The sequence below is a fragment of the Chlorocebus sabaeus genome, chromosome 3, assembly GCF_047675955.1.
Source record: "Chlorocebus sabaeus isolate Y175 chromosome 3, mChlSab1.0.hap1, whole genome shotgun sequence".
NCBI lineage: Eukaryota > Metazoa > Chordata > Mammalia > Primates > Cercopithecidae > Chlorocebus > Chlorocebus sabaeus.
The window spans coordinates 6387873-6402202 of NC_132906.1; the positions used below are offsets into that span (position 1 = coordinate 6387873).

Consider the following 14330-nt stretch of genomic DNA (forward strand, 5'->3'; position numbering starts at 1 on the left):
AAAGTCTTTGTGTTATTTTGAAGCATGAAATAAACTGTACCATATACACTGATCCTTAAAAAAACATAGGCCAACACTGAATAAAAATGCTTCACACAGGACATCTGTATCGTTTTGTCATAAAAAAAAATTTAGCCCAAAATGTTAAATTACATTCTTCATTTGTGACTGACTTTATTTCTCCTAAAAATATAATACAAAGTTTTGTTTAATTTATGGGTAAAAAATCTTAGAAAGTTATCACTTGCTCATGTGAATTGGAATAGGACAGAACTTTAGACATAAATCTTCCTAGCTATATCTATCAGCAAGTCCATCCTGAAGGTACATGTGCAACAGAAGATACGTCTGACTCAGCTCCCTGTGCCTCTCATCCACTCAGTTAAGCAAACACCATCCCATTTTAATACTGCATCGAGATTATAAGCTCAGTAAGTTGTCACAGAACATGTGGCTGTACATAGTATGTATTTATGCAAATGTAAGTAAACCAGGGTACTGTGCAGAGCGTATTTTATAGACAGTTGAAGGGAGTTCCAATGGTGATTTTGACTTTCCTCGACTTCAACATTAAGCTAACCGTAGGACCTAAACCCCTTCTCTAAGATGCCATTCCACTGTGCGATGGAAGATACACTAACACTACAAGATAACTGACCTGAGTCTCAAAAAGTCTGGTGAAAAAGAAGGGGGAACACAGACAACTCAGAGAGAAAAAAAGAGAACATCATATGTTTGAGGAAAATACATCAATTTTGTAGAAAAGTGGGTAGGGTGACAAGAGATAATATGGCAGAGGTAGGCTAAAGCCAGATCAGGCAGGAATTTACATGTAAGCTATAGAGAAGTAAAAGTTATACAGTCTGGTGTTTCTCAAAATCAATTTTGTATTCCTCAAAAAGAAGTCCTCAGACACTGCCTCAGGGGTCATTTGAAACGTTCACTTTTATGATCATGTAAAAACCTAGACACAAGGATGCTCTAGATCACCTGGGTGCATGAATTACTACGTTTATATTTGCAACTGGGTTGGTGCCAAGTGGTCACCAAGTAGGGCAGTATTTCACTTTCCAAAGTGGTTGTGAAGACATCTGGCTGCTATTGGACTAATATGTCCTAATGTCATGTCATACACAATATGGGGAGATCCTAGTCTAAAACTCAGGGAAGAAGTCTAGGGTGGAGATCTGGAGTTGAGAGTCATCAGCACATGTGATAACAAAATGGAACAGGATCATGATCCTCCCAATGCAGAGTGAGAAGCAACCGACAATGAAACCCTGGGGAACACCCACATTTAAAGAATGGAAAAAGAGAAGCTAATGAATGAGACTGAGAAGGAACCCTCATAGAGAACACCGGAAAAGGGTGTTACAGACACCAGCTTCCTACCACCTGAGACGTTACCAGTTGCATTTCTAAAATACAAGCATAAGCTCCTCCAGGAAGCCTGTCCCTCACCTGTCCAAATCCTTCCCACTCCCACCTGGATTAGGTCTACCATTCTCTGGCTAGCATGGCATCCTGTGCATACACATACAATAACACACTGTACTGGAACTGCCTGAACACTGGTTTGCCAGTCTTCATTACCATAGGACTATCCTGAGATCAGAGGCTTATGTCTTACCCATCTACCATCTTCTACCTGGCGTAGTTGGTGCTTAGCACTCCCAAAAATGAATACTTAAATAGAAATCTAACACAACACGCACGGCATTGATATGAGGAAGAACTACCAAACTCCAATGAAAGATAGCAAAAAAAGTGGTAAATAAGGGGAGACAGTGCATATACTTAGATAAGACTCAATTTTGTCAAGATATTTTTTTCTCAACTTGATCTATAGGTTCAGCAAAATCCTTATCAAAATCCCAGCAAGTTATTTTGTGGATATCGACAAACTTGATTCTAAAGTTTACATGGAGAGGCAAAAGACCCGGAAGAGCCAACAAAATATTGAAGAAGAACAAAGTCAGAAGACTGAGACTACCTGACTTTAAGACTTACTCTAAAGCTACGGTAATCAAGACAGCATGGTAATGGGGAAAGAACAGATATATAGACCAACAGGACAGAAGAGAGTGCCCAGAAACACACTCACACAAATAGAGTCAACTCATCTTTGACAAAGGAGCAAAGGCAATTTAATGGAGAATCATCTTTTCAACAAATGATGCTGGAGCAGATGGACATCCACATGCAAAAAAATTAACCCAGAATAAACCTTGTAATACCTTATACAGAAATTAACTCAAAAAGGATCATAGACTTAAATTTAAAAATGAAAAACTATACAATTCCTAGAAGATAACACAGGAGAAATTCTAAGGGAGATTTAGTTTACTGATGACTTTTTAGATACAACACCAAAAGTATAATGCATGAAAGAAAAAGTTGGACTTTCACGCCTGTAATTCCAGCACTTTGGAAGGGTAAGGTGGGCGGATCACTTGAGTTCGGGAGTTCAAGACCAGCCTGACCAACATGGAGAAACCCCGTCTCTACTAAAAATACAAAATTAGCCAGGCGTGGTGGTGCACGCATGTGATCCCAACTGCTTGGGAGGCTGAGGCAGGTGAATCACTTGAACCCAGAGGCGGAGGCTGCGGTGAGCTGAGATCACGCCACTGCACACCAGCCTGGGCAACAAGAGCGAAACTCCATCTCAAACAAACAAACAAACAAACAAACAAAACTTCTGCTCTGCCAAAAACAGTGCTAAAAGAATGAAAAACACGGACTGGGAGAAAATATTTGCAAAAAACCCACCTGATTTATGAACTAGTATCCAAAATTATACCCCCCAAAAAAACCCACTTAAAATTCAACAACACTCAAAGAAAACAAACAGCCTGATTTAAAAAAACAGACAAAAGATCTGGACACATCACTAAAGATATATAGATGATAAATAAGCAGATGAAAAGACGATCAACAACATATGTCATTAGGGCCTTGCAAATTAACATGAGATAACACTACACACTTATTAGAATGGCCAAAATCCAACTGACAACACCAAATGTCAGCAAGGATGTGGAGAAACAAGAACTCTCATTCACTGCTGGTAAGAAGGAAAAATGGTACAGCCACCGTGGAAGACAGAATGTTGGTTTCTTATCAAACTAAACATACTCTCACCGTACAATCCAGTGATCATGCGCCTTGATATTTACAAAAAGGAAGTAAAAACTCACATCCACACAAAAGCCTGCACACAAATGTTTATAGAGCTTTATTTATAATTGGCAAAACTTGGAAGCAACCAAGACGTCCTTCAGTAAGTGAATGAACTTTAAAACCTGCAGCACATCCATACGGGGGAATGTTGCTCAGCCGAAAATTAAGGAAATGAGTTACCAAGCCATAAAAAGACATGGAAGAACCTTAAATGCATATTGCTAAGTGGAAGAAGCCAATCCAAACAGGCTGCATCCTATATGATTTCAACTACACGATATTCTGGAAAAGGTAAAACTATGGAGACTTCACAGGACTCTTAGCTTTCTTGCCTGTGGATCCTCTTTTCCAATGTTCTCAAAACCTAGCAGTGCAACTGTCATAGTAAAGACAAGATCAGGCAAAATCATAAAGGCATGCTAAATCTTGGGCGAGATTTCGATAAGGAGGGAAGTATTTGTGTCTCCCCCCAGACTGCCTATTAATTGCAAAGGGATTTAAAAAAAAAAAAAAAAAGTCATCATAAAATGGAACAACTGGCCCAGCACGGTGGATCATGCCTGTAATCCCAACACTCTGGGAGGCTGAGGCAGGTGGGTTGCTTGAGGGCAGGAGTTCGAGACCAGCCTGAGTAACACAGCAAGACCCTGTCTCTACAAAAAATTTACAAACTAGCTGGGGGTGATGGCAGGCACTGTAGTCCTACTTACTCAGAAGGCTGAGGCAGGAGGATCACTTGAGCCCAGGAGTCTGAGGCTATAATGATCTATAACACAGTATCATGCACTAAAGCCTGGGAAACAGAGCAAAAACCTGTCTCCAAATAAATAAATCAAATGGAGAAACACCACCACCTTGACTGGGTGATCAAAAATTAATTTCACCAACGAGAGGAAGATGGATAGTGTGTGCCTACAGATGTGATGCCCCGAGAAGAACACAACATGAATGATGTATTATTACAGCCATGAATGCATAACCTCATCTAATTAGGAAGAAACATCAGAGAAACTAAATATGAGAACATCTCATTTTAAAAAGTCTGGGGAGGCATATTACTAAAAAATCTCCATGTTATAACAAAAAAAAGACCATGTAAATGTTTCAGGTTAAAAAAGGCTAAAGAAACAACTAAATGCAATGCCCCCCTCCAAACTGGATTCTGCACTGAACGGGGAAAATGCTTTAAAGAACATGACTGGCCGGGCATGATGGCTCACACCTGTCATCCCAGCACTTTGAGAGGCCAAGGTGGAAAGACTGCTTGAACCCAGGAGTTCAAGACCAGCCTGAGCAACACAGTAAGACCCCTGTCTCTACAAAAAATAAAAATTCAAAAATTAGCTGGGCATGGTGGCACGTGCTGGTGGCCCTTGCTACTTATGAGGCTTAGATGGAAGGACTGTTTGCGCCCAGAAAGTCAAGGCTACTGCACTCCAGCCTGGGTGTAACGATTTTCAAGCTTCATCTTTACAAAGTGTACAGCAAGTGGGATATCTTCCCCTCCTTGAGGGTACACTGTATGCTTTAGTTTTTAATTCCAACAATGGATACTAAAGGTAATTATAGAAAAAGGAAAAACAAATTAGTATGCCTCCCTGATCGGTATGATCCTATGAGATTATGTCCTAAGACATAATTTTCACAACATGGTCTATGGCCTCCTAAACTGAAAGAAAATTGAACAGTTCAAGCTACGACATCTTTCTATCACCTCAGGTATTCATTGTCAATAAGCAACATGACATTAAGAATACAGACAGAGTCCTTTTAACTGAAAAACCCATCTTTAACTCCAATATTTAAGAATTACAACTTTCAAGTTCATCTTCCATTCTTCTCTTTCTCAAAGAACAACCTTTAACGTAATGATTCAATTTTTCTCTATACAAAATTGTATGATATACTTACAGTTTCACAAGTAAGACATCTGGTTTCATTAGTTAATGTTCCCTGAAAAATCTCATGAACCCACGTTGGGTCTGGTGTGCTGTTATTATTTTCATTATCAATATTACCATTAGGTAAGCGACCATTTTGTTTTTCCTGCTTTCTCTCTTCTTGTAAAATATCAGCAATTGTATTTAGCAGGTAATTTAAGAATTCATGGGCATCTTGTTGCATGTAGTTGTCAAAAAGCTCTGAAAATAAAAACATAACATTAGATAATTATTTCAGAATTAAAACTTCATAAAAAAACCATTTATAAAAGAATATCTAGTATTGGGTCAAAACTAAAATATAAATGCACAAGGTTTTTGTAATGTATAACAAATAAATAACTTTCACATCTAAAACTTTTATCTGTATTTGGGGAAAATAAATGTAAAATTAATGAAAATCTTGTTTAAACATACTACTAATTGATCCATGAGGAAAGGGCAAAACCTATCCTCATACATTAGCATAACAGATACTGAGAATTTAAGAAGAAATTGCTTATTAGCTTACCTAACCTATTATTCCACAAATATTTCAACGTGGCAAGCTTTAAAGCAGAAGTTGGACAACCATTTGCCAATGCCAAGCCAACTGCTTAAGACCCACCACAAAGTTTATTAAAAATAAATTACTGAACCGTACATCCCAGGGATTCTGATTCAGTTGGTAAGGGGTGAGGCCAGAATGTGGGGCTTTTCAAAGCTCCTCCAACTAACTCTAATGCAGAGTCAGGTTTAAGAACCATGTTATCAAGAATTATCTATGTAATCTAGGTAATCTCAAGTCCCTTCCAAATGTGAGATTTTGTAATTCCAAGAAACATTTCCTGCAGTTACACAAGTGAGTAAATATAATTGAAATACTGGTGGTGCTACCATCAAGTGCACTTTACCCTGTGCTTGGCAATACACCACTCTACCAAGAACAGTGAGTCCAACACCCACTTGCTGGGCACTTTGTAAAGATGAAGCTTGAAAATGGCTACACCCAGGCTGGAGCGCGGTGGCCCAGAAGTAAGGACTTCAGAGGCAGTATCTCATTGGATCCCCAACAACCATGTAATACTGTTACTAACTTTATTTTTAAACATGAAAATGGGACCAGAGAGGGTACAGTCACACTGCCAAGAAATGGCAGAGCCAGGATTCAAACTGGGCAGCCTGACTCCACCATGCCACACACAAAGTAATGCCCAGTGTGAGCCCACACACGAACTGCCCAGTGTGAGCCCACATACATGAATTGGTCAATAAAATGCATTGAGAAAACTTACCTATTTAGGACATTTTATTTTTAGATTCTCAATGTACATTTAATATATTTCATAGGAGTAATTTTACATTTTAAAATAGGTAATTTTACATTTTAAAAATGAATGCATACAAATTTAGAAAAAAATTTAGGGAAAGTCTAAGATAAAAGGAATTAACTACATTTTAGAAGAGATACAGATATGACTATATAAAATTAAGTTCTATGTATTAGAAATCTTTTAAAAAGCTAAAAAAGTGAAATCTGAAAATTATTAACATTTTCAACATATAAAAGCAAATCTCATATAAAAGAAAACCAAAGTGGGCAACAGACTTGCAATTGATTGATAAGAAAAAAACAATCAAAAGACTAAGAAACATGAGAAAATGTTCAATCCCATGGTAAGTTAAAAAAAAAAAAAAAAAAAAAAGCAGGCTGAGCTCAGTGGCTCATGCCTGTAATCCCAGCACTTTGGGAGGCCAAGGCAGGTGATCACCTGAGGTACAGTTTGAGACCAGCCTGACCAACATGGTCTCTACTAAACACAAAAAATTCACTAGGCGTGGTGGTGGATGGCTGTAATCCCATCTACTTGGGAGGCTGAGGCAGAAGAATCGCTTGAACCTGGGAGGTGGAGGTTGCAGTGAGCTGAGACTGCACTGCACTCCAGCCTGGGCAACAAGAGCAAAACTCCATCTCAAAACAAAACAAAACAACACAACAACAACAAAAAATCCAGAATACCATCTTTCTTTGCAAAGTTATTGTAAAAACAGAAAGGGAACGAGTGAAGCTATTTATGGGGGTGGGGGACACAGCTGCTAGAGCAAGGCTGTCTGGGTTGGTGCTATGGTTCTACCTCTAACTGCACGCGTGGCATAGGCAACTTATTCAACCTCCCTGTGCCATAATTCCTCATCTGAAAAATGGGGCTCACAGCAGCACCTACACCTCACAAGGCTGGTAGAAAGATTAGAAGGGCTTAGAATACAACAATAGGTTTTGTATTCTGTTCAACAACCACCACAGTAACAATATTGGCAGTATCACTACAGGTTGAGTATCCTTTATCCAAAATGCTTGGGACCAGCAGTGGTTGGGACTTTACACTGCTTCAAATTTGAAAACATTTGCATACACATAATGAGATATTTTGGGGATGGGACTCAAGTCTAAACATGAAATTCATTTGTTTCATATACACCTTATAGTCTGGAGGTAACTTTATATAGTACTTTTTTTTTTTTTTTTTTTGAAACGGAGTTTTACTCTTGTTGCCCACGATGGAGTGCAACTTTATATAGTATTTTTAAAAACTTTGTGCAGGGAACTAAATTTGTGTACACTGAACCATCAGAAAGTAAAGTTGTTACTACCTCAGCCACCCATGTGGCATCCTGCAGCTCAAAAAGTTTCAGATTTCTGGATTACGGATGCTCAACCTATATTGTTGTTGCTACTGAATAAAATACAAAACACATCAAAGACTGACTACGTAAAAATTATGAACTTCTGTATGGCAAAGTCAACATAAATAAAGACAAGTGACAAACAAGGACAATTATTTGCATATTAATATCCAGACTATGTAAAGGCTTCATATACAGAATATTAAAAAAAAAAACCCCTTTACAAAACAAGAAAAGAAAAAACCAATTTAAAAAATAGGCAAAGGAAAATAATAGCCAATTCAGAGTAGAAATATAAATGCCTATATAATATATGACAAGGGACTGGGAAATAACAATTAGAACAATGACAAAATATCATTTTGCCCATCACTTTGGCACAATAAAAACTGACTTAGTGTCCATCCAGTGTTAGCTTGAGTATGGAGAAATGGACATTCTCAACTGTTGCTGCTGGGAGCATAAACTGGCATGGCGTGTTGTAAAGGCAATTTTGGTAACACATTTAAAATAATGCAACCTCGTTCTCCCAGGTGTCGATGCCAGGTAAGTATCTGTGCACGTACCGAAACAAGCATAAATACGGCTGCTTATTTATAACAGAAGTCTGAAAATATCCTAAATGTTTATCAACAGGAGAATGATTTATTTAAATTATGCTATAATTTTGTTAGGGAATGCTGGGCAACGGTTAAAATGGAAGCAGTTCCATATGAATTAACATGGCAAAACTTCCAAGACAGAAAGCGAAACAAGGATGCTAAACACACGTGGATCCCACTCACGAAAAACAAACAACCAGCTGGGCGCAGTGGCTCACGTCTGCAATCCCAGCACTTTGAAAGTCTGAGGCGGGTAGATCACTTGAGGTCAGGAGTTCGAGACCAGCCTGGCCAACATGGTGAAACCTCATCTCTACTAAAAATACAAAAAGTAGCCAGGCATGGTGGTAAGCACCTATAATCCCAGCTACTCAGGAAGCTTAGGCACAAAAATCACTTGAACCTGGGAGGTGGAGGTTGCAGTGAGCTGAGATCACGCCACTGCACTCCAGCCTAGGTGACAGAGCGACACTCTGTCTCGCAAAAAAAAAAAAGAAAAAAGAGAAAGAAACAACCACTGTAAGTCCCCATAAAAATGTAACTGTGGCTTCCTATTTGGACATATGTATTTAAATACACAGAAAACGGTTTGGTAGGATCAGGGTATTTCAAAGGAACATGAGACTAAGAAGCTGGGGAGGAAGCAGAGTACTCAGGGCAACTTCTAGGTTTGTTTGGTACTGAAATTTTATTATAAGAATGTATGCATGTATTATTTGTATGCTTAAAAATAAAATAGAGCTTTCCATGCAAAAAGTCACTTCCTCGCTCCCTGTCCCTGCCTGTTACACAATTTTTTTAAGAGGTGGGGGTCTCGCTATGTTGTCCAGGCTGATCTCGAACTCCTAGGCTCAAGCAATCTCCCTGTCTGTTGCATACTCTTCATATACAATTACTTTCCAAACTCTTTCAATTTTAAAAGTTCACTTCCTGCATGTCTAGTCTGTTCCAGTTCCATTTAAATCTACCTAGTTCAAGTCAGCTCCCTTCACTTAACCCACTGAGTCTCCTTTCCTTCAGTTTCACACTGCAAATAGACAAGTTTAATTTATAGACCCTGAATCTTTCTCCCTAGGAATTTTCCCTGACATCTCTTGCATTACATGGTAAAATTCACAATAATTTTTTCATGTTCATTATTTAGTTATTTTCATATATCCAAATCCATTCCACAAATTTGGGTCTCAAATAAAGTACAATAATATTAAGAATGCAACTGAAGCCCAACTAAGCCACAGTTCACTTCTCTGCTGTAAGTTTAGCCTGAGGGACCCATCAGCTTTTAGCAAAATTCCCATGTTATGCTTAAGAGCAATAAAAGTCATGAGTTCTAAGTGCTCCGTAGTGGCCTCCGTGGACTTAACAACTAATCTTGAATTTGGTACATTGTGTGGGTTTTTGTCCGTAAGAGACAGTAGATCTAAAGCACCGGGACGCCATTCCCTTCATCCTGCTCAGAGCAGAAGCCTATGCAACCTCTCCCAACACTGAGCCTGAAATTCAAAAAATCTTCTCAGCAGTCCACTCCATCCCTCCAAGGCTGGGCCAAGTTGTGCATAGAACCTCACACGGTTTCACCAATTGGAAAAGTCTAGACCACCGCTGAGCTAACTGAAGTAAATTATCTAACCTTGCCCCTCAATGCAGTAATCCTCCATCCCTGAAAGTAATAAACACTTCCCCTCTCAACCTCAATCTCCTATCCTCTGCTACTCTCATTTGCTTATTGTACCTTATTTCCATTCTCATCCTCGGGATTTTATTTGTTCCCAACCCTTTCTAAGTTGCTCTCTCTAGGTCCTGCATTCTGCTCTAAACAAACTCCCTTGCCTTACCAACCTTTGGCATTTTCTAGTTTCCGACTGCTACTTGCTCTCAATCACAAAAGTGCCCAAGATCCAGCCATACTATGACCCTCAACCCTCCTTTCTCTGAGGCTATCTCCCAACCTCCTCCTCATCCACTGACAGCCTGATTCACGGTTTCTCTTTCCGCTCCGCCTCCTGCACCAACCTTGACATGTCAGTGTCTAGGCAGCTTCCTGACGTGCATGTACCTCAATCCCTTACAATTCAAGAACCTTTCTCTCTCACTCACCCACCCATTTCCAGGTCACTAATCTGGAACCACCCACCTCAAACAGGTCTACTGAGACAAGGAGTGGAAGGTAATTATGCTAAAGTTGAGTTGAGGGGCTTAAGAAAAGTTGGAAACCAACTGGAAAAGTCCTAGAGGAATCTAAAAAGAAGAATAATCAGGGAGAACTAGTAAAAAGATTTTATTGGCTTGATGCCACAATCTGAAGTAGCCTAATTTTCCTGTTAATTTCCCTGTTGAAAAAAATTATTTAGCATATACATGTTTTTCAAAATAATTACTTTTTAAGCAAAAATGTGCAAATGTTTTTGCTTTTTAAAAATTTACATCTTTTTTTGGATGCTCTTTTAACACAGAGCAACGATTTCATATTCACAAAAATACCTCAAACGACATGAATGCTCTGGAAATGAGATGCAAAGGAAACCAAAAAATAATCTTTAAACTTTTGTTGAAATATTTTGAAAATTATTTATAGTCAATTTTCCTTAGAGTATACTGAATATGCAACAATTCTGCTGTACCTGAAAGCAGCCACTATAGTTTTAAAAACATCAACCAGGACTGCATAAACATCAAATTAACACTGATAAAGGACCTCAGGACAATCCCTGTGAACTATATTGTATTTAGTTTGTAAAACCCTGGTTTTCTTATGGTTTGCTTTCTTCTTTGCTAAGTAGCATAATGGGAAAGGTGGACTTCAAACTTGCTTTGGAAGTTAAACAATTTCATTCATTCATTCACTCATTCAATAAATATTTAGTAAGCACCTACTATGTGCCAGGAACTGGAATATGTGCTGGGAATACAATGGTGAGCAAAAACAAATGGGTTCCCTCCGTCATGGAACTGACAGTCTAGTGGGAGAGACAGACAATTTCATTATTAAATAAATGTATGATTATAAACTACTATAGTCCTGATATAGCTGCAACAATAATGAAAAAAAAAAAAAAAAGAAAAACACTGCTTAAAAATCGGTTATGTTCTCCTCATAATTCAGAAATAGCTATGAGCTCTCATTACACAAAATACCATTTATGCTCTTTTGGAGAAAAAGAATTGCTTGAAATAAACATAAGAAATTATTTACTCCAATATATTTAATAGGTATTATTTGTGAGCAACTGAAATTTCGTCACTTGAGGGAGACCAGGACTTAAATTTATCTGTTTTTGTATCTCTCCACGGCACATGAAAAGCTGCTATATCCATGCAGGTTCCTTAAGAACAAGGACCCTTTCTAGCTCATTCCCTGCTGTATCCCTAGGACTGACAACAGTGCCTGCCACATAATGAGATGTCTTTCCCAATTTTTAATGAATGAATGAATGGACGGATGGACAATAGGGATTGAAACAGCTAAGATGATGACAGAAAAGTAGATCTGCCCCCAAACAATAACTTAAATGACTGACACTGCTCAGATTCAGGAAGCAGAGCACACAGCTACAGATGCCAGCTGATGTGGTCCTCAGGCCCACCTGAAACGATCCCAAACAGGCCAGCTGAGGGTACACTCTAGCTAACACAATCAGATCACCAACCTATGATGTATTTCTTCCAAAATAATAGATCACCCACAGGCAGGACCTATAAAGAGATGACTCCATTTCCTACCTGGGTACTGCAACAGCCTCCAGGCTGGTCTCCCGTCTCTATTCTCATGCTGCCCATGCCCACCCAGCAGCCAGAGGGTCTTCTCAAGCAAATCAGAACGTACCATCCACCTGCTCAGAACCCTCTCATGGCTTCCCACGGCTTTCCAAAGAAAACCCAATCTTTAGGCCCCTGCTCTTCTGACTTTATCTTCATCTTACTCCACTCTTGCCATGCTAATTTTCTTGCCATCCTTCAAGCACTCAGGCAACCTGCACTTTCTTCTTACTGACGGTAACATTTTTGCCTCAGATCTTCAAATGATGTCTTCAAATTTCTGATCTAACATTACCTAATCAGGGACATTCCCCAACGACTGACATATGAACTAGGAACTCCCTCATCCTCTGTCCCCTCTCCCAGTCTTCTTTCTTTTGTGACAGTGACACATTACATCACACAACTGATGGCTGTCTGGTTCCCCACGAGGCTGTCAGGTACCTGAAGGCATATTTCTGTATCATCAGTTCCTAGACAGTGTCTGGCACACAATAGGAAATACATCTATCATAATTAGTCTACTCAAACACTCAGCTAGCATCCATCCCACCAGCAGGCAACATGCATGGAGCCAGTGTTCCTGTACTCTATGCAGGAGCACTGTGCAACTGTCCTCTTACGCTATGATTAGGTAACATGAGTTAAAACTGTGAAAACAAAAATTCATTAATAAATAGAAATTAAAATCAGTTCTTTCCAGAGACACCAAAAAGATTAGTAACATAAAGCAATGGTGGTTAAAACAATATGGGGCTAATAGCTATTGAGAATAAAAGTTTTTAACATAGTATGGCAGGAAATTAATTTAGTAAGAACCATCCACCAGTGAAAATTAGTGGAAATACTGAAATGAGTAACATACTTTCTAAAGATTTAAAACAAAATCTCAGAAGGAAAGATATGCAATGAATAATATATTAAATCCTCTTTGATTTGTATATTCTTCTCTACACAATTCTCAAGGGAAAATTCAAAAGCAAAAAATATATTTCAAAACATATTTGCAAATGTCAGTAACACCAAATAATAAAAACGCTTTTCTATCAAAAAAAATGGCTTTTCTATTAAGCATTATTTCTGAAGTTTAGAAAAATTAAGCAAACCTTAAGAGAAGATGGGCTTAGAATAAATATTCTAGAATCAGTCTCTTTCAAAGACGTATTTAAGAACTCTATTGTGTTACCAATTTAATCTGCCTAAATATGAAAAAAAATTGGTAACTATAACTATTAAAAACAATAATAAATAATAATAATAAGGCCAGACACAGTGGCTCACGCCTGTAATCCAACACTTTGGGAGGCTGAGGTGGGTCATTTGAGGCCAGGAGTTCAAGACCAGTCTGGGCAACATAATGAGACCCCGTCTCTACCAAAAAAATAAGAGTAAGAGAGAGAGAGAGAGAGAGAGAGAGAGAGAGAGAGAAGGAAAAGAAAAAAAGCCCATTTGGAAAAAATAACAAACACCATAAAAATACCCCAGGTTTGACAAACAAACATATAAAGCCATAAGTATGTAACTGTATTTTACCTCTGTTCAGCATGAGGGTCAACCTAACTAAAATAAAATCATCGTATAAAGAGCACATGTGATAGGTTAACAAGGCCAAGAGAAATGTACTATTAAATGAAAAGGGAAATAATGTATATTCTGTATGGGCTGCATACTTCTGATTTTTTTTTTTTAGAGACAGGATCTTGCTCTGTTATCCAAGCTGGAGAGTGGAGCAATCAGGGCTCACTGCAGCTTCACCCTCCTGGGCTCAAGCGATCCTCCCACCTCAGCCTTCCAAGTAGCTGGGACTACAGATGTGCACCACCACATTCGATTAATTTTTAAAATTTTTTGTGAGACAAGGTCTTGCTTTGCTGCCAAGGCTAGTCTCCAACTCTTGGGCTCAAGCAATCCTCCTACCTTGGCCTCCCAAAGTGCTGGGATTACAGGTGTGAGCCACCATGTCCAGGCACTAAACATTTTTAAAATACTAATAAAGTCACTGAGAAAGGGTGCCATGTTCAATTACCAAGTACATAAATTTTCCACAAGGACAAAACTTTTAAAGTTTCATACAGACGCACACAAAAAGACTGAGAAGACTTAATTGCTCAATCCACATTTGAGCATTAAGGTTATATTTGATTTTCTAAAAAAAACAAGATAAACAGATCTGTAATCTAATAAA

At 38.6% G+C, this 14330-nt stretch overlaps 1 protein-coding gene across 3 annotated transcripts in view; it reads right to left on the bottom strand.

Annotated features, from left to right (window-relative positions):
• The window catches only part of USP12 (ubiquitin specific peptidase 12), a 162403-nt gene that overhangs the window by 23743 nt on the left and 124330 nt on the right, over window positions 1-14330 (bottom strand). For 2 of the 3 annotated variants that reach the window (XM_037986883.2, XM_008021792.3), the window contains one exon: window positions 5095-5324. In XM_037986883.2, the coding sequence (XP_037842811.1) occupies window positions 5095-5307 (213 nt within the window). In that variant the 5' untranslated portion in view covers window positions 5308-5324. Of the gene's footprint in view, window positions 1-5094; window positions 5325-11263; window positions 11365-14330 lie in introns of those variants that run through there. The other variant, XM_037986882.2, reaches the window with a different exon arrangement.